Source organism: Centruroides sculpturatus, unplaced genomic scaffold (genome assembly GCF_000671375.1).
Source record: "Centruroides sculpturatus isolate CEXI.00-Female unplaced genomic scaffold, Cexi_2.0 scaffold211, whole genome shotgun sequence".
NCBI classification, from domain to species: Eukaryota; Metazoa; Arthropoda; class Arachnida; order Scorpiones; family Buthidae; genus Centruroides; species Centruroides sculpturatus.
Genome location: NW_019384472.1, coordinates 793,204 through 817,776, shown reverse-complemented (window position 1 = coordinate 817,776; position 24,573 = coordinate 793,204). Strand labels below are relative to the sequence as shown.

Here is a 24,573-nt window from a genome sequence, read left to right as displayed (position 1 = left end):
AGTTACTTCCGAGCCCGAACCCTTCTCCCTTGGGTACAATTTACCAGCTGAAGCGGCAAAGAAATTGCAGGAATTCTATTAATGTGGTACCGACAGAAAGGCACGTTAAATCGAAACTTCGTTATAAATATGTTAGTACTGTACAACTGAAAAATTTCCTTATGGGTCCCTATGGGGATTGGGTCGAGAAAAATCTGAATGTTCCTTATTACGAGATTCGTTATAACGAAATTCCGTTATATTATTTAAAATATAGAGATGTAATAAAAGATTTTACACAACGAAAAACCATTAATAATAATAATAAATTGTAATTATGTACTAGAATTTATATAGGGGAGACCGGGGCAACTTCGGCATGCGGGGCAAGTTTGTCAAGCTCTTTTTTTTAAAAACAAATTAAAAGGAGACTTTGGTTATAGGTTAGGCAGTTGAGTTTTATTGGTGGCTTGTTGAGTGTAGTGTTTTTATTGTTCTCCAACAAGCGTAGTTGAATTATCAAGCAAATTTTCATTTTCGTTCAATTCCATATAATATTTTTTTTCCATTTATATTGAATTGGCAGGTTTTGTTATAATTCCATGATAACGAAAGTTACTTTTCCTGTTAGAAGGATGTAACTTCAACTTATTCACGTGGCCAGATCGTGGCTTGGCATTCTGTTCTCAGGGTTGTACTTAATGTTTCGAAATCATGACTAGCGGGGTAAGATCGGCAACATAAAGCCACATTAGAAGCAAAGGATAAAAATCAAACAGATGATAAATGAAAACATGTTTGCATTTGTTATTCATGTATATATGTCTTTGAACTTGCATTTCGTTGTAATAATATTAAATGGGTGTTGGATTTGTATTTCTTTGTTTTAATAGTGAATTCCAACTTATACATTGTTAATAACATAATTTTATATACGTGCCTATCTTGCCCCATTACTGTTGCCCCTATACCAGGGGCAACTTTAATAAAAATAATTAAAATAATTACAACTTTACAAAAAGAGAGAAGTTGCCGATCTTGCCCCTATACCCGGGGCAACTTCGTCAATTTCTCTCTTCTTGTAAAGTTGTAATTATTTTAATTATTTTTATTTCCAAACTGATTTTAACCAGTTCTATAGTAAGGTAACATTCCAATAGACAATATGCAAAGCTTTTTTTTCAGTTTACAGCAGTATTTATTACACAAAATTTAAGTAAAGCTTAACATGCCGATCTTGCCCCGGTCTCCCCTACATGTTAACTGAGGTTAGAACCCATATCTTCAGCATATTAATCTTATTTCCTTTATTAACAATTTCAACCAAAGTAAATATATAAAATACAAAATAGCTAAAAATATTTTGGATTAAGATCCGAACCCACGCCTTTGGCATTAATCTGAGTATAATTTTGGGCCGTTTTTATACTTATATCATTGACAAAATCTACAAATGAATGATTCATTTTCGAAATTTGTTTGTAGGTGTCATACATTTTTAAAACACGGCTGTACAGTCAAACAAAGAAAATTTGAATATTTTAAGACGTCCCGATGATCTCAGTGAAGCGGAAAAATAAACACATAATCCTGGATATTACATATTTATTTTTCCTGTTTAGAAAAAGAGTAAATAAATGGCTAAAAATCAATTTATTTACATTAGAAAGTATGGTCCAGTGATACAGCAAAGACGTATCAATTTTTATAACTGTAAATAAGAGAATTTTCAAAAAATATATCCGCAGTTTTCGGGAGAAGGATATGTTAAAAAAAATTGGTTTCCTGCGTTAAAAATATGTAAATTAGACCCCGATTTTACGAACTAATCGGTTCCTGAAGAGCCTTCGTAAAGCGAAGACATGTTTGTGTAAGCTGTCGTCAAGGAAAATTACATTCCTACAAATATTTTTAATTATACGGGGTGGGCCAAAAGTAGATATACAGTTAGAAGTTAGTCAGCATATAGTATGTAGAAAATAAGTACAGTAAAACCTGTGTAAGCCGGATGGTACTATATAGAATATTTTTCCCGGCTTAGCAGGTTTCCATTTTCAATAGAAAATCGATTCGTTCCGAATGTTTCTTTCCATTTAGGCAGGTTTCCTCATTATTCGGGTTCCGTGTTAGACAAGTTTTAACGTATATAAAGGTACAGACAGTTGTGTTTAGTAGTATCTCAATCGAACAGATGGCATCTCTCTCTTGTATGCTAGCTAATATATGACTAATTTTGGCCCACCCTGTATAATACCAAACATGGTAACGACCAAGGTGAAAAAAACACGGCAGTAAAAGAAGATTTACACTTGTAAGAGCGGTCGTAAAGCGAGAACTCCGTACATAAAAAAGTGAATATCCTCGAAACTAGATAACGAACGATATACAGTAAGTGGAATACGGTCGAACCACGCGTAACAGGGGATAGAAAACTTTACCGTCCATACAAACGTGATGGCACGATGTTCGTGTAAAAGCTTGATAAGGGTCGACCGGGACTAAAAAAAGCGAGTTAAACTGCTCAAACAAGTCTTCCAGACAATGCCTTACACTGATCCATTTAATTAACTTTGTAGATTGTTATTAGATGCGAGCAATTCCTTCGTCTCTTTAACCGTAGCAATCCTCTTCCTGGTTATATATAACCTATTTACATTAAACACTACACGAAGCTTTTAGTGCAAGTAGGCTGCAATAAGGAAGAATGGACTCAGTTACGAATAATTGGCATTCGATGATCAGTCTCTCAAAATATTCTCTAATTTACCCATTCATAGAATTAACTTATACAAATTTTAACATTTTTTTTCTTCAAATAATAAGGTAGTTTTTGATTAAAATGTCTTGTAGAAATGCTGATATTTTATGTGAATTTGAGGGAATTAATAAAAAGTTATGCTGAATGTAATCAGTGAATTGGTGAAAATACTCGTCTTTAAGCTTCCCTGACTTTAAAAAGAAAAAAATTAATTTAATTTTCGGACATTTAATTCACGCAAAAACCGGAAAAAGATCAAATAAAAATAAACAAAACGGCATTAAAGATCCACTAGAATGTATCTCATTAGGGATTTTGTAACGCTGCACGACAGTTATTTTACAACAAAAACTTCACCTGACCTAAATAACATTCACCTCTACCACTTATTGTCAGTTCAATCAAATCGAATTCGACTAAAAATAATCTATCGCAGCACCATTGACAACACCTTTACGTGTACCCATTAATTATCTACTGTTGAAACATAAAATGATGTCAATGCTAGAAAGGTACGAGATAAAAATAAAAATAAATAAAATGCAATCTTGTTAAGTTCTTAATGGCTCTTTTAAAAGAAGTTGGCCTCTTGCATTTTATTACAGGATAATAAATAGGAAATAAAAAAAAAACCTCTCCAGCCGTAACATCCTTAAAATATAATCCTTACATTTAAAAATACCCTTAAACTCGATATAAATATAACAAGTAATCAATTCAGAAAAGAAATTACAAATTTAAATAAGCAAGATGGCGGCGCGTTTTAATGTATTAAGTTAGGAGCGCCGGGTTGCAAGGAAGCGTAACGGCGTTTTACGCCAAGGAAGCCGTACAAATACATATTTTGGATAATCCTTTAACTGATTTAACACGTAAATTGACGAGGCATCCCTGCAAACGCCTATAACGTTACGATAAAGGTTAATCAAACACGCTACACCAACGATTGCCGAGTGGCCTTGCTACCGATCGTAAACGAAGAGAGGGGGGGAAAAATGGCGATAAGAATTAAGAGGATTGCGAAATTCGAATATTTTAACGAAAACAAGCCAATAAAACTAAATGACATTCCCAAGCATCACGTGACTTATCTGTGTATGTGTTTATATATTTTTAGGTCACGCAGGATAGTGGAAACGACAATATAAAAATGGCTACGTTCTGTATTCTGGCGCAGAAAAAAAAAGAAAAAAAAATTAGAAAACAGCGCGCAGCCTTTGAATGTGACGTACGAATCCCGTGCATGTATATGTGATGTCATTTATCCTGTCGAAACACAATGGTATACGAGATGTGCCGTCTGATGGAGAGTCGACGTCAGCGGTGACGTCCGCTACATCCGGTGTTTGACAAAAGACGACAGCGGAAACTGATATTGCAATGGTAATTTTTCGATGACTTTTGACAATCGAAAAAACAAAAAAAAAAAAAAAATATCACACGGCAAAAATCCTCACGTGATTCTAAATACCTGAACATTTCTTTTTGCTTGTAATTCATTCATGGTGTTGCAGAGATCTTTTCTTCTTGAACACATTTTTAAATACATAAAATGAGTAAACAATAATAAATTTAATTAAATCTTGAACTTCTTCTTCTCTATTTTAAATTACAGTAAAAGGGAATATTTTTTTTTTTCTTGGCATCTAAAAATACCATTCTAAACAATTTTCATGTTTCTATGAATAACAAAGTAACTAAAACATCTCAATCATCCTCTTATGAATGCTTTTTTTTAGTAGATAAACTGGCTTTTTTACTTATAGAAAATTCACAGATTATCATCAATTTCATTACAGATCATTTCATCATCATTATAATAATAATTTTTACAAATAACCCATTATCTTGGCAACTCTTCCTTTTGTTTCTGAACATATTTTATGACTTCTAAAAATTGTCCATTCTAAAAAATTGGCCTGTCTTTATATAATATTTAAAGGCAAATATTTCACAAGTAATTAAATTCATCGTCCCGAATAATCATCCTCTCATTCTCACTCTTTTTATGTATTTAAAAAAAAACAAAAAAGAAATCAAACAGCAGAAATGTTCATGCCATTCTAAACACCTTTGCTACAAAATACATATTTTTTTCCCCTTCAAAAAATATTATTCTGAATAATTATATATTCTTATTTTGTATATAACAAGCCACACTTTACAAATAATTTAATAAAATAATTTGTTACTGATCAACTATAAATAATCTCTCCTTTTTATGTGTAGTTACAAACATCTAAACACACACTAAAAAAATACACTCCATGATATCAGCATAATCTTCTAATACAAGAAAATGAATTATTAATTCAATTAACTTGAAGAATTTTCCTTTTTATACATGCATTTAGACACACAAAATAAATTTCTGACAGCTTAAAAGATGCAGTTGTAAAAAAAAAACTGGCATGCTCCTACAATGAACTTAAATATTTGCGCAACTGTTTACATTTAATTACTGTTTAACTCCGTCTTCCCCAAGTATTTCTCCTAAATGTTCGGTACAAGTTTTGTGTTACACAAAGGTAATTTAACATTGCTGCAAAGTGGAATAAATTTAGTTTTGTTAAAAATAAAATTTGAAATTGATCCTTATGCACGTTCGTTCCTAATAATAATAGGCAATGGAAATTTCTGATTAGTTTTTTTGTATAAACAAACAAAACGGTTTTGGTGATATTTTATACTTTGCGCTTCAAATTTTCACATTTTTATATAAGTGATTCAATTGATAGGAATTTAAAATAGCTATAAAATGCAAATCTGATATTATAGATTGCTCAATAACACAAATACTAAAAATTAAATACCTTGAATAGCTCAGAATCTAATTATCTAGTTACACCTTGCACTTATTTCATAATTTTTATGGATTATTCCAAAGATCTTTGCTTATCGCTGTCCGTAAACACCATTTCTCAAATGAAATTTGACAGAAAAACAAAACAAATAATTTGCTATTTTTCTCCCACAATTTCTATTGTGTTCGTGTGTATAAAATGTTAAAACATTCGTGTACAAAAAAAAAAAAAGCAAATTTATCAAAAATTACTTCCCTTACCTTCGGCTTCTTGTAAGTCTTTTTAGTAGCCGTATTCAAATCTTCGTGCACCTTATCCAACAACCACAGAAGGAATTCTTGAGCGTCGTGCTGATTGCTACCTTCGTACTGGCTTCCGAACTTGGCGACGGAATTCTTAAAAGTCTGAGAGATTTCGGGAACGTACTGACAGGACCACAGGCCCTTCAGGAGGGCGGCCAAGCGTTCGGTCACCACTCCCTTGGTGCCGTACTTCTTACCGTGCACCTTATTCCTTCTCATGTCCACCTTGTACTGGTCCATGACCAGGTATTCCGCCAAGGGATCCGTGTTACTCAGGCACTGTACAATGGCATTCATAAAGCATGTGTTACCGTGATTATGGATACCGCAAACAGCCGGTGTTCTGTTCCTGAACATCTCTTGGTTTTCTGTAGTGTCGATGGAGGATATCTGAGACCTTATATCGGCGTTTGATGCCGATTTAAAGTGTTGTTTCATCTCCGAACTGTTCCTCGATTTCGTATTGCTCTTGCGTGTACTCGATAATTGTCTTATGAGACGATTAAAAAATCCTATCTGTTCCTTCTTCGGTTTCTGTACATGACGATGGTTCTCTTCGTTTCTAATTTCTTCCTTTTTTAATGAATTTCTCCTCTCCTTCCTCCGAAAACTCATGGTGAACATCGAACGTTGAATGTTGACAATCGTAGGTTTATTATTATTATTATTATTATTACGTTGATGGCCCTTAATACGGCCTAAAGTTTTACTTTTTATATCATCGCTATACATACCGATATCGAGTCTTTCGTTGGACGTCATCTTGCCGTATTATATTAAACAATAATAAACGAAACAAACAGAATTATCCCAGAGAATCGCCGACAACATCCTCTCCGTCTTGATTATCATTTCCACCTGCGCCGAACATTGCGCCACCTGTCTGATTTGATGGCGCAATCTCCGCTACTGTTTCTTCCATTTGCCGGTAGATAGCACCACTCGTATTTCTTTATTATTATTATTTAATTTTTTAAACTTTAAACTTTTTTTATTTATCTTTTATTATTTCTATATTTAATTTTTAATAATATGTATGCGTTATGTTTAAATTGTCGACATTTTATATTTGTCACGTGACGTGTTTTATCCTTGATAGCGTCTTATGATTAATCGTATTTACTACTTTAACGCAGTTAAATAGATTAATTATGTTTATTTTAATAATAATAATTTTCTAATTTTCAAAAAATGATTTTTATTATTTTAATTCATTCTTATTCGAGTAATTCGTCGTTGAGGAATAAGTTTAATTATTAATTCCGCTTTAATAAAAGTTATGGTACTGTTCGAGATAAATATACACGCGAATTACTATTTAAATCCGCGTTTCGAAAATTTATAATAACAATAAAATTTTAATAATAACACGTAAAAAGTGTATTTAAATTGTAAAAATTTTAATTTTAAAATAAAGATCATCTACCAGTATTGCTTCATATAAATTGGCGCCATCTCTTGCGAATAAATGTAATTAATTTATATATCTTTCTTTAAAAAAATAAATTCACTAGTAAAATAAAAGTGAAAATTATTTTTTAAAATATTTTATATTAAAATACTAATTATTCTATATTTTTTCAGTATATAAGTATTCTATAATAAACTCATCGATATCAAAGGCTGACACCAGATGGCCGAGAGCCCAAGGCAATCTATTGTTCTGGGGAATATATTGGTTTCTAATTCGGACGGGTCGAATTTTTGACGAAATTTTCGGTTCGTCCGGGGTTGTCGGGCCTCGCCCCTCTGGTTGCCCTTTTGTGGGCCTGTTAAAAAGGCCCTCTTAATGCCTACAGGGTGGAAGGAGTTTGAAAAAGCACTGATGCCTTAAGCATCTCGACCATCAAGAGTCGATAATGATGATGAAAGACATCATCAATAGAAGGGGAAAAAATGTTTTCGCCATATGGAAGGAAAAACCAGCCATTTTTTGAGTTGGAGTAAAGCATCATTGGTGTGGCATATACCCAATAGTGGATCCAGAAATCAATGCCAGAAACAATGTGCAGTAAAAAATTTTTACTATCTGAAGTACCCAGCTTTATATGGAAAAAACTCCTGGAATAGGGTGCAGCTTCACCCTGCATGTCCTCTCTAAATCTGTCCTTGCATATACCTTCGTTGTTGATGTCGCAAATCATGGTCTAACGTTAAAGTCAAAAATCACACCCTTGGTCATGATGCAGTTTGTGTGACTTTGTGGAAGCTTCCAGTTTCTACGAAGTCAAACAAAACCTCATCACGTATTAAACAGTAGTAATTGTTATATGTATTAACTGATATTTTGCATTAACTGAAGTCATTGAATTTCTAGCATTGTTTACAGGATCACAAATCTATTTTGCATTAACATGTACTTACATAAGCCAATTACATAATGAAGGGGTTCAATTCAGTGGCGTAATGAACATAACCGGCGCCCGTGGCACGACACTTTTTTGGCACCCTCACCCTCAAATCTTGTTGTCTTGGAGACCATTTGGTGCCTCTCTGCGCGTGGCGCCCGGGGCATGATAGACCCCTTTGCCTCACCTTTGCTATGCTAGTGGTTCAATTATGTTTACAAAAAGAAATATTACTTAGAAAAGTTGATTTTACTCTTTCAGTAATTTTCTTATAATTTATAACAAACTTTTTTCTATTTTCATCTCTTCCTGCCCTGACAGCACTTTCTGTTCATTGTGTGATGTTAGAGATTAGAGTCAACATATCCTTTTTTTAAAATTCTTTCTTCTCCATTGAAAACTAAGAGGACCCTTTTATTCTTTCCGTTGCAGGTTCATCCAGACCCACAATGGGGCAACCGAGTGCTGAGGGACAGCTTGACATATCCAGACAGTCTACCCCAAAAACTTCCTGGAGTTATTTGACTGCCAAGATTCATTCCCAGGTTTAACAGGGCCATGGGCATTTATAAAGCACAGCAATAGGACAAATCTAGTGATGTCAATACAAAAGGTGAAAAAAAAGTACACTTTGTTATTTCATTTAATAATAATAGATTTTTGTATATCATATGAGCTCTCCATAATGACATCATCCTCATTAAAAAAATTGTCAAAATTCATCTAACACATTCAACTTTCTGAGACTAAAGCAGGTTTTATGCCCACAGCTTTGTCTTTGTGTAGATCTGCAAAATTTACTTCTGCCTTCACACATTCTAACCTGAAACAAGCATATGCATAGTCTAGAGCAGTATTTCTCAACAGGGTCGATATCGTCCCCATGTGGGCATTTTTTCCATGTTGAGGGGGCGATTTGTAACAATTTATATTTTGGGGGCGATATAGTAAAACATTATATTAAGAATAATTAGATATTTTATTCATTATATCGTACAATAATTAAACAAATAACATTATACTAGTCACTAGTCTATTCAATGCAGTACAAATTTGGTGTTAGCCTTGGCTCTCGGCATCAGAATTTTGAAGTGAAGGGGGCGATACTACGTAACGGTTTTATTGAAGGGGGTGGCGATTCGTTACAGGTTGAGAAACACTGGTCTAGAGCAACATTTCTCAATCTGTGGTCTGTGATGATGGGATGGTGGTGGTCTGTGGACAGACTTAATAAAGATTAAAACTTTGCTCAATGATGATTCATTTTTAATGGTTTACTTCCAATTTGATTATGTTTCCATATGTATTTAAAAAATGCTTTTAGATTTATTATGTTACTAGCTGCAAAGACCTGCTTCACTGGGTTTTTATTTGTTCGTACATTTGTATGTAATATAGTTTTTTTTATATATATAAAAGACTGTTTTTCTAAGTAATCTAGAATCTAGCTGCAAGGACCCGCTTCGCTGGGTTTTTCGTGGGCAAAAAGTAACGATAGTGAAGATTAAGATAATTACATTATAGCCAATCTTACCCGTTTTCACAAAATGCAAGAATTAGGTCTCCCGTTTCCAGATGTTTCCAGAGAATTTTTACATGAGCATAAAAATAAGTTCGATTTCCCGCAAAAATGCAAAAATCCGCCTATAAATCTTGCATGCCGCTTTATATTAACACTTCCTAGTCCCGATTCTATTTCTGAACGTCTCCTGTTTACGTCCAGTCAAACGAACTATTTTCAACGTTTCTGGAACGTTTACGATCATTCTATAATCGAACCAATATTTGAATTTTATGTTCGAATTTAATTCAAACAAAACATTCGAAATAGAAAGCCACTTTCAACCACTTTCAGCCTCATATCTCCCGCACCCTTATAGCTATTGAGACGCAACCACCCTGGTGCACGAATGGAGACTTGGGGCTACCACCACATACAAACACCATTCACGTGCAATGTGTAGTTTTTGCAGAAAAGTGAAATATAGGGACGTACATGTCCATTTTTATATATATATATAGATATAGATAAATGACACAGTATCACCCAAATGTTGGTAATACTCACACAGGTTTAAAAAAATTAATCTAGATAACTTATGGTCCATAGAAGTTTTTCAGATATTTTACTGGTCTGTTCATTTAAATAGGTTGAGAAATGCTAGCTTAGAGCAAACCTATGGCACGTGACCAAAGTGACATGTCGAGAGAAATTATCTTGCACGTAATTATTGTATTATTTTGGTTTATCACCTGTCTTCTTTTAATCATCCTTTTGGTTTATCAATTGATCATCCTTTTTCAATCATCTTCTTTACATTTATTCTAATTAAAGTACATTTATTTCAATTCTTTAAACATTGTTATTCAAAGTCTAAAACTTCAGCACACACAAACATTTTTAAAGATAATTATGCTCGCTATATGGCACAGGGACTCTAAATGGTTTGCCGTCCCTGGTCTAGAGTTAAACTTATGTGAATGTAAAGTGCTTTTGAAAAAATGTAATCATGACTAAATTAAATAACTTTAGCTTATATACTAAGTAATTAAGTAAAGTTAAGTACTACAGTTTAGCTTAATTACAAGATGATTCTTGTAAGAATTGTCTGATCTAAAAAATCTCACTCAGTCATTGTAGAAAATCAAAATTATTTTAAACTCAGTACTTAAATAATAGATTGCCACTTAACGATGAAAGTTTTAGAACATTTCACTTTTTATAACTGATTCTATCATGACTGTATAAAATGCTATATATTTCTGTATAATGTATCTGTGTGTTATTATATTGTTTGAATCTTTTTCTAGGAATGTAATTGCAATTTATGACTCTGAGATAATGCAAAATAGGACATCTCACTTTACAACAGCTTTCCAGGAATCAATTATGTCATAAAAACAGGTATATTATATATCATTTTAAATATTTTCTTCATTATAGTTAAATTCTTATTAAATTCGGGACTTTTCAGAACTTTATCCTGTATGCAGGACAGTGAGTGTTTAGTTCCTGACCATTACATGAGACATTTAAACATCCTAATACATATATGCTTATTAAAAAAGTACATATTAATCATAAATCAAAGCAAAAAATTAATGATAAATGTGATTAATCTTTGTATAAAATTGCATAAAAAGTCTGTTTATAATGTGTATATTGTTAATGATTATTAAATACTTTTAATAATCATTAATTAACCTATAGAATAGCTAAAAAATCTCTATAAGATTGTATACAATGTACAGATGAACTAGATTGTAGACTATTATGTTGTGGCATCTCAAAATACAGACTTAATAATAATACAAATAATACAAAAATGCACAAAGTCAAAGAAAATGTAAGAGAAATTGCTTTGATTTAAAAAATAAAATAAATATACTGAACTCTGCTAACTTTGAAATTTTTTTCTAAACTTTGCACTGTGGACACTATTAGGGCCTCGCTGAATCCATAATGGGCTTGCTAAAGCCTATTATGGATTCAGCCAGGCCCACAATGGGGCAGCTGGATGGTGAAAAACAGGACCTAGTATAGTAGTAATAAATAAATATTCACAAATTTCATTATAAAAATCTACTTTTATTTCTTTTCCATATTCCAATGTAACCAACATTATACTGTAAACATTTTTCTAACATTTCATCACATAGTTACAAAAAAACAACGAAACATTTACAGAATGCAAATACATGAATATATTCCAAGCTAAATCTGTACATCACGTGACTGTATTTAACAATATAAACATACAATACATTTCACATTAAATGAAATTTCGTTTGGTTCTTTTATCAAAATAAAAAAATATTTAATATGAAAAATTTTAATGTTTGTTCTTAATTCATTACACCTGTTAAACTGTGTTATATAGTCAGATGGATTTTTATTATTAAATTAATAATTAAAAAATGGTTAATTAAAATATTATTGCTTATGAATACAGTTACACATTTCTTTTTAATAATACAATAATTGAGTTTCTTTCAGAATTTTATCAAATATTTTAATTCTTGATTATAAAATTTGCTGCAGAATATATAAATTATATTATGGTAATTAATTAGAATATAATTATAGCAATAATTTATAATAAAATTGCTGAAATAGTGAAAAATTTGAATGATAAAACATTTTGTTTTATTCAAGTTAAAATTCCAATTTTTAACATTTAAATTTTTATAAACTAATTTATAAAATAGAAATACAATTTTATAAACTTTAAAGCATTCAATCAAACTATTAAATTAAAATAAGTTAGACAGTTTGTTTTAATTGTAAATATATTCTTAATTTAATTGAGATTAATAGTACTTTAAAAGAATTTTTTTGAAGAAGATAAGTCATTTAAAATACAAAAAATTGGCTATTTTTGCTCGTAACGGTTTCTTAATTACACAAGTGTCCAAAACGTAAGGACGGATGAAATTTGTACACAAGTAGAGAGAACTGTAGATGAAAGCATACTAATATGGCAAGAATTTGTACTACTCAATGTCTAACACAGGGTAATACACAACAACGTGTAGGATTTTACAAATCAAAGTAAATCAAAGTTTGGTGAAAAAGATACACATATAGCCATTGGACGTAGGTGAAGAATGGATGGAAAGTGCTTATCAATACCCAGACAAAGACCTATAAGTATGGAATAAGTCCACTTCAAACTGTGATGCAGCACTTACAATATAGTGGCAGGCTCATCACCACTGGCTTGGTGACTTTTTCTAGCTGTCACCACTAGCAATTCTGTTCTTCCTTAAGTTTTGGACACATGTGTATTAATAATATTCTTGTTATAATTTATAAAAATTAAGAAATATTTAATAAGGAACATTCAGCTTAGTTTCATGCTATAGTAAAATCTCATGATTTGACCATAACAAACATATTTACAGTACTTGTATTCTTGGTTATAACTTAATACAAACAAACAGTTTTCCTTATAAAAGTTCTATGGAATTAATTATCTAAACAAAACAGATTAAATAAATGCATTATTTTTGATTTGGAAATATATTTTAGTTCTAGTTTAAATATATATTTGCTAAACAAGCACAGTGTTTGACAACAGAACTGGCTTCATTCCAGTGCTTATATAAATATGGAGTCCTTTCGCAATGCAAAATACTAAGCATTAACTAAGTATGGGACATCTTTAGGCATCAATATGCATGGAACTCATCTGAATTCAAAAGGTGCATATCCGTAAAGCCAGCTCTGCTTGATGATAATGAAAGTTTGGTATATAAGTTATGGTGCTCATTTAGTAAATACAGTTTATTTGACAAGGAAAATCTAAGTGCAAGTTCTTCATCTAAATGTAAAAATATTTCATTAGAGCATTATTGTACAGTGGTAACTCAGGTTACGAACGCCCCAGCATACGAAATTTTCAGGATACGACATGAAATTCGAACATATTTTTGCTCCACGATACGAACAAAAACTCACCATACGACATTACATTAGTTCGCATTTTTCATTTGTTTTTCTTACTACAGTTATTTTTTTTAATGTATTATTTGGCTTTAATTTGAGTATGCTTTTCGCATTGGAACGAATTATTTGGTTTTACATGTAATTGTATGGGAAAAGATGATTCACCTTATGACATTTTCATGATACGATCTCAGTTTCGGAACGAATTAATTTCGTATCCTGAGGTACCACTGTATATTTTATCTTTTTAATCTTTTAGTTTTACAAGACTGTTTCAATTATTTGAATGTATACCAATCAAATATTGTTTAATATTAAATTCTATTTATTCCATTTTTTTCATTATAAGTTGTTTAAATAAATAAATTATTATAGAATATTAATTCTTCAAACAAATGTTACTTAAAAAAACTCAGTTTTTATATTTAAATATTTTATTGAATTATAAAAACAGAATATTTTATAAACGATATAAAGACAGAGAATGTAATTAGTCAGTGCAAGGCACAGCACAAGTCTGACAAGGGATGCAGACTGATGGAGGGCACACGCTAACACAAAGTGTTGCATTTGGACTGGTGTACAAAATTATAACATTAATTATTAAACAGAATAGACAGTAAACATTCAAAGCATGCTACTACTTATTATACAACAAGTAAGTGCCATAGCAAGTAAAGGTAACACTTCTACATATTTCAAAAAGTAGATTTTTTAACACAACTTCACAATGATTTAAGCTCTTGAATTTGACCAAAATGCTTTCTTCTGAGCAAAAAGATATATAAATTAGAAGTATTTTCAGGCTTATAATGTTGCGCCCAAAAGCATCAGAATTTTTTGCTCTGGTAACATTTTGATCAAATTAAATTTGTTAACTTACATCTTAATACTTCTTAATAGAGTTCCACTTTCCGTTTACTTTTAAACCAAACACTTTTGGACTTTTTCCATCCGTCTTCAGAGCTTATTTCATTTGTATCATGTTAATTTCGTCTACAAATGCTGTTTTTAAGAAATTAGAATGATACAAATGAAATAAACTCTGAAGACGGATAGAAAAAGTCCAAAAGTACTCAGTTAAAAGTAAAGAATCAGTATTAAAGCGTAAGTTGTGGTAATATGAGTGTAAGAACTCGTAAATTTATTAAATACAGAAGACACTGATTTGACTTTTCTGAACTGTACAATTATAATTATTATAAAAACAAACATTTAAGATATTTTAAAACTTGGCTACACTAAATCATAAACTTATTTATACTGACAGTTTATATTTAAGATTATAAAAATAAAAAATGAATAAGAAAAGTAATAAAAGAAATTAATGAATAGAAATAGTTATAATTTGGCCCCGGCTGCTTCACTCTTGCTATGACACTACAACTTACATTATTATTATTATTATTATTATTATTATTATTATTATTATGAAAAAGAAAACCTGAATAATAGGAAACTATAGTTTAAAAATATTAAATATTCACAAAAGAATATTTTGATAGATAAAGAAACAAAAATTTATTGAAAGAAATGTGTTATTCATTTCTGAAAATGTCAGGAACTAATAGTGAGGAAGAAAGTTAATCAGTATAAAAATGATGGAATAAAAAATAGTGAATCTTTGCAAATAAATTAACAAAAGCAAAAGGAATAAGAAAATAAATAATTATTTAATCCAAATCAACAATTTTATAATTATAAAATTTGATAATCAAATAAGACTAGCATTAGTTTGACCTGTCAGGTTTCTTATAATATTTTATTGCTGACACTTTAATAGACTATAGCAACTTTGTTTTGACTCTTTAATTAAAAAATTAATATATGTCTTTTCCTAGAAATTTTTTAGTTCATTGAATACTTAACTCCAGTGGTTTCAAGATCAAATAGTGCTCCTGACAATTAAGTAGCCCTGGAAATACTTAATAAATTAAAATGGGCATATTGTTTTCACTTTTTAATAATTTAATGGACCAAACATATATATGTAAGCTGTTTAATAGCATTGTTATAATGTATCATGATTTTCATATGTAACTATTCAGCAAGATATCCAATCAATGTTCTTGATCTGCCCTGAACAGGTCAAGTATCAATAAATAATTTGTCCTACTCGATTTTATACAAATGAAAATATTAAGAAAATTTGTTTCAATAAAAGAAATATACCAAATTATTCTTAACTTATTTTAGAATTAAAAAATATATATAAAACATAAAGTATATATATATTTAAATTCATCTGAGAATTTCAAGAGTGAATCCATTCTATATTCATCAAGGCAATAATATATTTTGTGTTATACCTAAATATAGGATGATTTAAAAGTTGCACAACCAAAAATGTAAAAGCTGAATCCTTTTATAATGCTTTATGAACAATTATTATTGTAAACACAGCAATGGCAGTGCTGTATTTCTCTACAAGATTACTGATTATTAGATCAGAAATTCCTAATTTCATCGGTATCGGTTGTTTATTTTAACAAGAAAAAATATCATCCCGCTTTCTTAGCTTGAATGAGTATTTACTTAAATCTGTAGCATTGTTTCTCTTCAAAATTGTTTTCAGTTGTCTTAAATCTAAAAAGTATTATATATTATCCATTGTTATAGTGCTCATTCCGATATAACGAGCATAATGGATTGATACATTGATTATATTATGCTATCTGACATATTTCTTATTTGATATCTCCTCACATGCACCATATAATGAGAAGTTACTGTATTATTCAAAACCCAAAAAATTATATTTGTATAATTTATAATCAACTCTTTAATATAAGAAACACAACAAAATTGGATGTATATTATCAAACAAGAACAAAATTTAAGAAGTTAATCAATATTCAAACTGAATTATTCAACATATCATTATGAAAACTTAGCAAATGCTTGTTTTATGTGAGTAAATGAAGTTAATTTACAAAGTGCTCGTGAAGTCACTACATGAGATTGTGTCTTGGGTTAATTATTTTAAGTTTTCTTCAGTTAAGCTTCATTTTGAACATTATTAAGTACAGTATACAATAGGAGTTAGAGAATGATCACTTGCATTTACTTTCATAAGTGACACTTCATTTTAAGGTATTGTGAAAGAGAATTTCTCAACTCCATCTTACAATAGTCAGAGGCTTATCAGGTACTGCTTTAATGATTTTTATATATCAGCATGGAAGATGATGCCCAGAAGAATATAAGAAAAAGTTAAAATTTGTGCAGAAAATGAAGAAGAACACACAAATAACTTGTAACCAGCATGCATTGGGACTTTATCATGACTCTATATCTAAATTATAGCATGAATTAAAAGAACTGGATTTGAGATTATACTATTATTCTAATTTTTAAATTTCTTTTTGATAATTTAAACAGATAAATGATTTATCTGTAGTGATGAGGTGTTTTGTTTCATTTTATTAATTAAATAAATATCCAAAATGTCAGAAAATTTTGATTAGATGGAACAGTTAAACATGTGTTTCAAAAAACATTTTGTTTTTGTCATTTTTGGATGCAGAATTAATTTTATATAGAGATTTTTTTAAAACTAAAATACATAATAACCCTAAATTATGAAAATACAAAATTGTCTTCGGTGTCTTGTTAATGTTGAAGGCATTTCCTCTTAATTTAGTATACTTTGGTAAAAATCTGCAGTATCTTTAATATAATAATCCTTACATATTTGAAATAAATCAATAAGCTATTTTACAGATGATTTAATATTTGTGCATTGTAGAGAATATCATCATCATTAAGTCTGTTCTGATACAAGAAAAAAAATAAAGGGCTGAAGAATACTTTGGTTCATTTTAACAGTTTTGTTTTGTGACATAGCATTGTAAAAAATTTAAATATTGATTTACTTGATATGGGATTATATAGTTACATTAATAAAAAAGTAATCTCTGTATATGTAAAACTAGTGTAAAGTTTTGAAAGTTACAAATTGGTGTCATTAAATTTAGACAAGATATGTTGTTATTTTCAGTTTGATGAATCCTTCAAAATACATTTTGCATTAACTACATTGAACTAGACTGTTATAATATTCCTAGAGATATGAGTTAATAACACTGCAGAAATTTTATTTTTTCCTATATCTTTGTAAAAACCAAGAAACCGGATTAAAAAAGCTAGCAGAAAAGGAAGATTGTATCTTGCTAAGTAGAAAATAAGAGATTATCTTTCCAGAAATGTATTAACGTATAATCCAAAAAGTTTTTTCTTTTGAAAATAATATTGGTGCAACTTCTGGAAAGAGTGCTTCATTGATTAAAGTCATTCATATTTCAAATCTTAGAGTTTAGACCACCGGTATTTAAGCACGCATCATCAGAATCATCCATACCTGAAGCCAATACATCATTTTAATTTTTATAAAAAAAAAAGTATCAGCAAATTATATTTATTTGTCAAGTTACACAACTTTTAAATCATCCTATATATATAAAATAGGCAGTGTTTTATTTAAATAAAAAAAAAATTGTAGCTTTTTCAGTAACTCTTTACCAGAAATTATCTTCCTAGATTTTGTAATATGTTAATTTCAGTACTAAAAGTTGGGAGGTTTTTTATTTGAAAGACAATAGGAAATGCATTGATTTAAGATGTAAAGGCCAATAATGGTAATTATTCCATTTTGTGTTCTATGTAATAATGTATTTCGAGAAATGCTGCACTATATTCAAATTGAAAATTATATTTTCTCATCTACATTTCGTTATTTCATTAATTAATTTTTAAAATCTAAATTTCTTCTAATTTTTCAATCTTGTACTGAATTCGATACAAGAAATTTGCCTAATTTTTGCTAATAATTACTTTTCTACGAACCACAACGAAGTAATCTGTGTCTTTTAGTTTTTCTTTTTTCCTTAAAAATTTATATTTTATGATAAAAATTTATTATTCGGCTAATTTTCATCGAGACAATTTCTAGTTTTGTTAATATACTTATTCATTTTACTATACAATAATAGAGTGGTACATTAAAATATACCCAGCTAAAATTTCTCTCTTTTTTTTTTTTACAGCTATTTTTTGATTTGAAAACTTAATTAATTGTCAAGCAAAAATCAGAATAATAATGAAGCACATTATGAAAAAATAAATTAATCTTAAAGTAAATACATAAGATATTCAGAAAATTTGCAATAATATTTTTGGAAGATGATTCCTTTTTGTCTACAGAGAAATATTTTAGGTTGATTTAAATAACTCTTTGAGAAACATTGTTATTTACTCATTAAAAACTAATTTTAATGAATTCATATTGTTAAATCATCTGCTGGATTATCTATTGGGCTGTGTTAAGGCTTTATTAGATTGAATATACTCCAATCAGACAGTCAGATGGATGTTAAGGTGGCAACCTATACTCTGAGGATCAGGGATCAATTCCAGACAGGTAGAAAACTCCCAGGAATTTTTCAGGGGTAGTCTGTTCAGGTATGTCAAACCCTGTCCCTCACTACACAGTCACACCATTGTGGGCTTGTAGCCATATTGCCAAATAATCTGGCAGATTGTTTGGCAATATGGCTATGTCAGATAGTTGTTTACTAAGTATTTAAAGAATTCATTTTTTTTTTAATTTATTTTTAACAAGCATCAGAAATGGCAACATACAAAGAAAGAAAAAAAGCAACATTCTTATTAAAGAAATTTCTCAATAGTAAAATTCAATTGAAATTGCCTTTTCTAAAACAAAACTTACTGAAAATTTTTAGAAAAGAAATTGTTGAATATTTTCATTTCAGAAAAAGTAATGCAGGTTGGGAGAAAAGACTTTTTAAAAAATGTTTTCCAATAAAATTATTGTGGGTTTTAAGAAACAATGTATTAAAACTAACATTTATTTATGGATTATGCAATTTGAAAGAAAAAGCATCATTATAATATATGAATTTATTTATTTAGAAATTCCATAAGCATATGAATATGATTATAATATATTCTCTCATGTTTGTCATTAGATTCTATTCAAATTATGCAAGCAATCTGGCCATTTTCACCATGGACAGATCCAAGAGTCTTCCCATTGACACAAAAATTAAAATTTATTTGTGTGAAACATCAAAACATTGTTTTTAACAACATTTTTAATGGCAGATATGGTTCATTGGACCATTATTGGATATGGTCATCGTGCATATGTTAATAACAGGTCTTTATTAATAATTTTTGAGTTAGCCCCTCTTTGGATCTGCTACTGGCTTAAGCAAATAATAAATATATTCTCATAATAAATAATGGCATCATCATAATTTTATTTTTAGAAATTGTTAATAAATGCAAGTTTTAGATTTTATTATTATTTTTATTTATTTAAACTGTTCAAGGAATCAAGTTCATAAAATTTTATAACACATTTTCTGAACATTTTGTATGTACACGTATAACTGCAAGTTTATAAAATTAAAAATTAAATACAGTTCAATTTTAGAAGTCATTAAAAACCTTTTTTCTAAAAGATTCTAGAGTAAAGAATAGTTCTATTCTAAGATTAATGGTATTTGTTTTGATATGCTTCAATGTAAACACTTACAAAAGTATTCTGCTTAAGAAAGCTGAATATTTTTTTATATGCTTTAAGCATAATATAGCATCTAAATATCAAAATAACCAGAAATTTTTTGATTAAATCATTTAATTAATCCAATTTAAATAGAGATTTAGGCTATTAGGAAACTGAAGTAGTTGATGTGTGCCTTATGCTGTAAGGTGAGTGGACAGAATTGCCAAATTGCATCAGTGTGCACCCACTTGGTTACATTTCAGTGGCAAATCAAGCCAAATTAAGAGAAAGAGTGAAGGTATTCAGACAGTGTTTTTTAGTTTGAGAAACATCCATGAAGAATTAGTAGCTGCCTATTATTATAAAAGGATACTGTAGTTTGGTGCACCAGAGAAATTAATATTGCATCTCCCATAATAAAAGAAATGACAATACTCTCAAAAAAAATTGATTTCTGTTAATAACTAGTATGCCAATCTGGGTTAGTTGAGGTAAGTGGGGAGAAATGTTGCTTACTAGAGAATGCAAGATAGAATTCCTTCCATGTGACCCAGTCTCTCCATATTCCTACCCGCCTAGAATGCACATACATAATTTATAACATGGAATTTGTTCTGTTTGTCCACCTACCTTCCCAAGTGTGTGCTTATCTTAAGGGATCCAGATTTGAGTCTGAGTCAGATCTTTAGAAATTTTTATGGATGACAAAACTCAGACACATTGAGACCATCATTTGCCCTATCATGGCTTGATTTGTGATGAAAATTTAAAAAAATAAAAAAGGATAAATGGTCTACAGAGAAAAAAGAATTCAAATAAGATTCAGAAATTAAAAGTTTAAAGGTTTTTTAACAACTTCTAAAACTTCAATGCATTTAATTTTAATATCAGATTAAAAATAAACAGTAGCTTAATGTAAGTTTTAAAAAAGTCTTAGATTTTTTACTTACTACTAATAAATTATAATAAAGAATTAATTAAATATAAATAAATTATAGATATATTTCTTTAAAATATTTCTCTGACAAGTCAAAAATATGATATATTTTATAGTTTATAACATGCAAAATCAGTTTTTATTTACAGATTTTAAATTTTGATTTAATTTAATTTGCACTCTCTTAACCGAAAGAATTATTTTATTACCTAATTAGAATGTCTATGTCAAGAAATTATAAATATTTTTATTAAAAATGTCATATTGTTTATTTTTACTGTATTAAATTTAGGCTGGTAAATTTTGTCTTTTGATTCTGGATTTAATTTTGATATTCAAGCAATTTTTAACTTCAAGAATTATTGGGAATATGAATGACTGAATCCAATTATAAATAGAAATATAAAAACGTTTGATTTCTTTTCATGATTATAAATTTGAGAAGAAAGTCCATTCTCTTATGACATTTTTCTGCATATAACTCATTTAAAGATGTTGCATGAATACAGCAAGTTCTCACTTAAGATCGTTTCATTACAATATTACTAAGGAAAAATACAAGTACATTTGCAATCATTTGCAACTATTGTTGTTGAATTTTCATTATAAATAGTAAAACTGATTCTGTGTGGTGGAAATAAATACCAGAGGTAGCAAATATGCTCCAATTAGAGTAATGCTAACAGAATTCATCCAGTAGTGATCCTTAAGCAGGAAATGTTTCATAATTTTCACAACAGCAAATATTTTTGGCCTTCATCAAAGGCCTGTGTCTTTGATGGAGACATTTTCCTGCTGGAAGAGTGTTTAAGGTTCATTACACGTTATTGAATAAAAAAACTTCCAGCTTTTGAAATATTTCTTGAGTTAACAGAATTATATTTTTGTTTTTATCAATTATTCTACAGTAAAATTGGTTTCTTTATGTTGCAGTTTCCAAGAACCTACTGATGATTGTTAAGAAACACTTGCTATACATTTTAATTGTATGTCTGGTTCTGAAGCTGTTGCATCTATAAATGATATTTTCCTCAAAATTAGAATGTATCAAAGAATAAATAATAATTTTAGGCATTTCTGATGTTCTACAATTTTGTCATGGCATTGAAAATAATAATGTTTTTTAGTTCATATGCTCCTAAAGTTGAGCATATCAGCTTGTAGCCATGTTAGAGAAACTATATCTTTGTATTTATTTTTTTTTAGAAATGAAACATTATTAACATTTATAAGAAAATAAATTACTTTTATATTTTGATATTTCTTGAAAATATTTCAATATTCACAGTTACATGAATTCTATATAGGCTATACCAGTCTATAAATATTTTATTATAGGAATTCTGAAATTTCATCTATAGACAGCATACTTAAGGAAGTTCCTCAAACATAAATCCAATTTAAACTGCTTTTAGAATAAAATCTGTTTAGAAAATCTAAGTGCTTTTGGACGAAAGTCTCTCATAGGGAATCAGCAAGAAATTTTTCTTGTTGACTCCTGATCATATAGAATCTCAAAGCACTTGGGTTTATTAAAAAGTTTTTTCTTCAAGAAGATCAATTTGAATTGGATTTAATCTATCAACTCTGTAGAATTTAAATCAATATCATTTCAGATAAAGAAAGAGTCAGTTTCTGTCAAAAACAGTATATTTATTCTTCATCCCATTAACATTTTTATTATTTGTTATTAGATTGAGTTTAGATTTCATGGACATTACTGTTAATTAATATATATATGTACAGTACATTGCTGATATATACAGTACAGGCCCAATCCAGTGCATGATTTTTAAAAGTGTGGAATTTTAAAAAATGTATTGTTTTCATAACATAGTTTACTAATTTTTACAATGTAGGTTGTAGGCATTCTGTTTGGTAAAACTACAGATCTGAATGAGTGGTTTCTGATCCCGTAGACAACCAAAAAAGTCAAAGGAACCATACTTCTAATTGTGACCCTTGGTGAGATATTGTTTTGTGGTACCTGCTTGTTTAAACACACAATAGGCTTAACAGAGAGGCTTAATGACTCCACTTGTATCCCAGTTGTAGTTGGTGCAATGGCTTTTCTTGTGTTTTATGAGCTTTTAAAAGTATCTAATAAAGTAGAAAACAGTTCATTTTTAGTGTTATTTTGAGAAATAGTTCTGGATTTTTTCACTTTTAAATTTTACCCCATTTTTGGGGTCTTCAAAATTCCAGATGTAGCCCCCCAAAATTGGCCTATCTCATGAAAGGCATTTGTAGACCATTGGGTCTTTTGACTTTTTTTTTAATCCTACAGGTATGGTCTCCAGCTCTGATAAACTCTCAACCACCTCATTCAGAGCTGCATTTATATCTTTCTTTTCTTTTTTAATTCTTCCCAAATAGCAGGTTAGTCTTGATACAATACATAGATTTCTGTACATCAAGTTAAGATTGTGCAAATAAATATTTTAAAAAATTAATGAAAATTTAAAACTGATTTTGTTCATGTTTATTATAATCAAATATTTGTAAAAAATATTTATTTTCATTGACTGTTTTTCATATCTTTCAACATTTGATTTTATCTAGGCACATTTTAATGTATCATTCTGTAAAATTATTTTAATTAAAATAAATAATAATATTTATCTTATTTCAATAATAATATAATATTTACAATTAAAAATATTTTAATCCATTGGCATTGATCTACAAAAAGCTATGCTAGATTTTTATAACTTAATATTTTTTAATTACTATACAGTAAATTCATAGAAGATTTTATGAAGATTAAATGTGAAAACCATGATTCTATGGGTAAAAACTTTTTTTTTTGTAAGTTGTACTAAGAAATAAGTTTAAAAAATCTTATTTAAAATTCAACAGATAAATTCACTAAAAAAAATAATAAATTTCTTGAATTTAGGAATATGTAAAAATTTTAAATTATTAATCATATAATAAAACAGTTTTAAAGACATGCTAGAATCTTGCTATTAATTCTGAAACTATCTTTTCCAAGATGAGTTGAGAAGGTATTTACATTGGTTACATTGATTATATTGATAACACACCTGTTATGTTAGCTCCTCATATATAAATCCAATTTAAACTGCTCTTTTGGAGTGAAAATATATTAGGACAGTCGAGTGCTTTCATGCTACATGCCTATCATCGGATATCAATAAGAGAAATAAGGTCAGCAGATGACAGATCACTGCTGGTGTTGTCTTTCGTCGCTCCCAGATAATGGACATTGAGCTCAAAATCACTTGAATTTTCTTTCCCCCCAAGAAATACAGTATGAATTGGATTATAAGAAGACAGTTAAAAGAAGAGATAACTACTGTAAATTTAATAACAATTACAGTATTCATATATCTTTTCTTTTAAAGTTACACTATTAAAATATCTTAAATGTGATCATAATAAGATTACAAGACAAATTTAAAACTTTCATTAATACAGTACTTTCCTCACAACATCAGTAAAAT

General features: G+C 29.4%; 1 protein-coding gene and 1 long non-coding RNA gene across 3 annotated transcripts; one reads left to right on the top strand and one right to left on the bottom strand.

Moving 5' to 3' along the window:
* Nucleotides 1-1,122: 1,122 nt before the first annotated feature.
* LOC111621222 (ubiquitin carboxyl-terminal hydrolase 4-like) lies at nt 1,123-6,739 on the bottom strand. The gene has a single exon (XM_023363303.1). It carries the CDS (start codon nt 6,603-6,605, stop codon nt 5,718-5,720), a length of 888 nt encoding a protein of 295 aa, XP_023219071.1. The 5' UTR covers nt 6,606-6,739; the 3' UTR covers nt 1,123-5,717.
* A 740-nt stretch (nt 6,740-7,479) lies between these two features.
* LOC111621220 lies at nt 7,480-22,877 on the top strand. Of its 2 annotated transcripts, none has more exons than XR_002756028.1 (3): nt 7,480-8,804; nt 11,003-11,096; nt 22,040-22,877. It is a non-coding gene; the product is annotated as an uncharacterized LOC111621220 (long non-coding RNA). The 2 variants fall into 2 exon arrangements; XR_002756027.1 differs by lacking the exon at nt 22,040-22,877 and adding an exon at nt 11,167-12,152.
* The last annotated feature ends 1,696 nt before the right edge of the window (nt 22,878-24,573 follow it).

Excerpts from the sequence above, each read along its gene's own strand:
- LOC111621222 (XM_023363303.1), bottom strand. The coding sequence starts at position 6,605 with ATGACGTCCAACGAAAGACTCGATATCGGTATGTATAGCGATGATATA.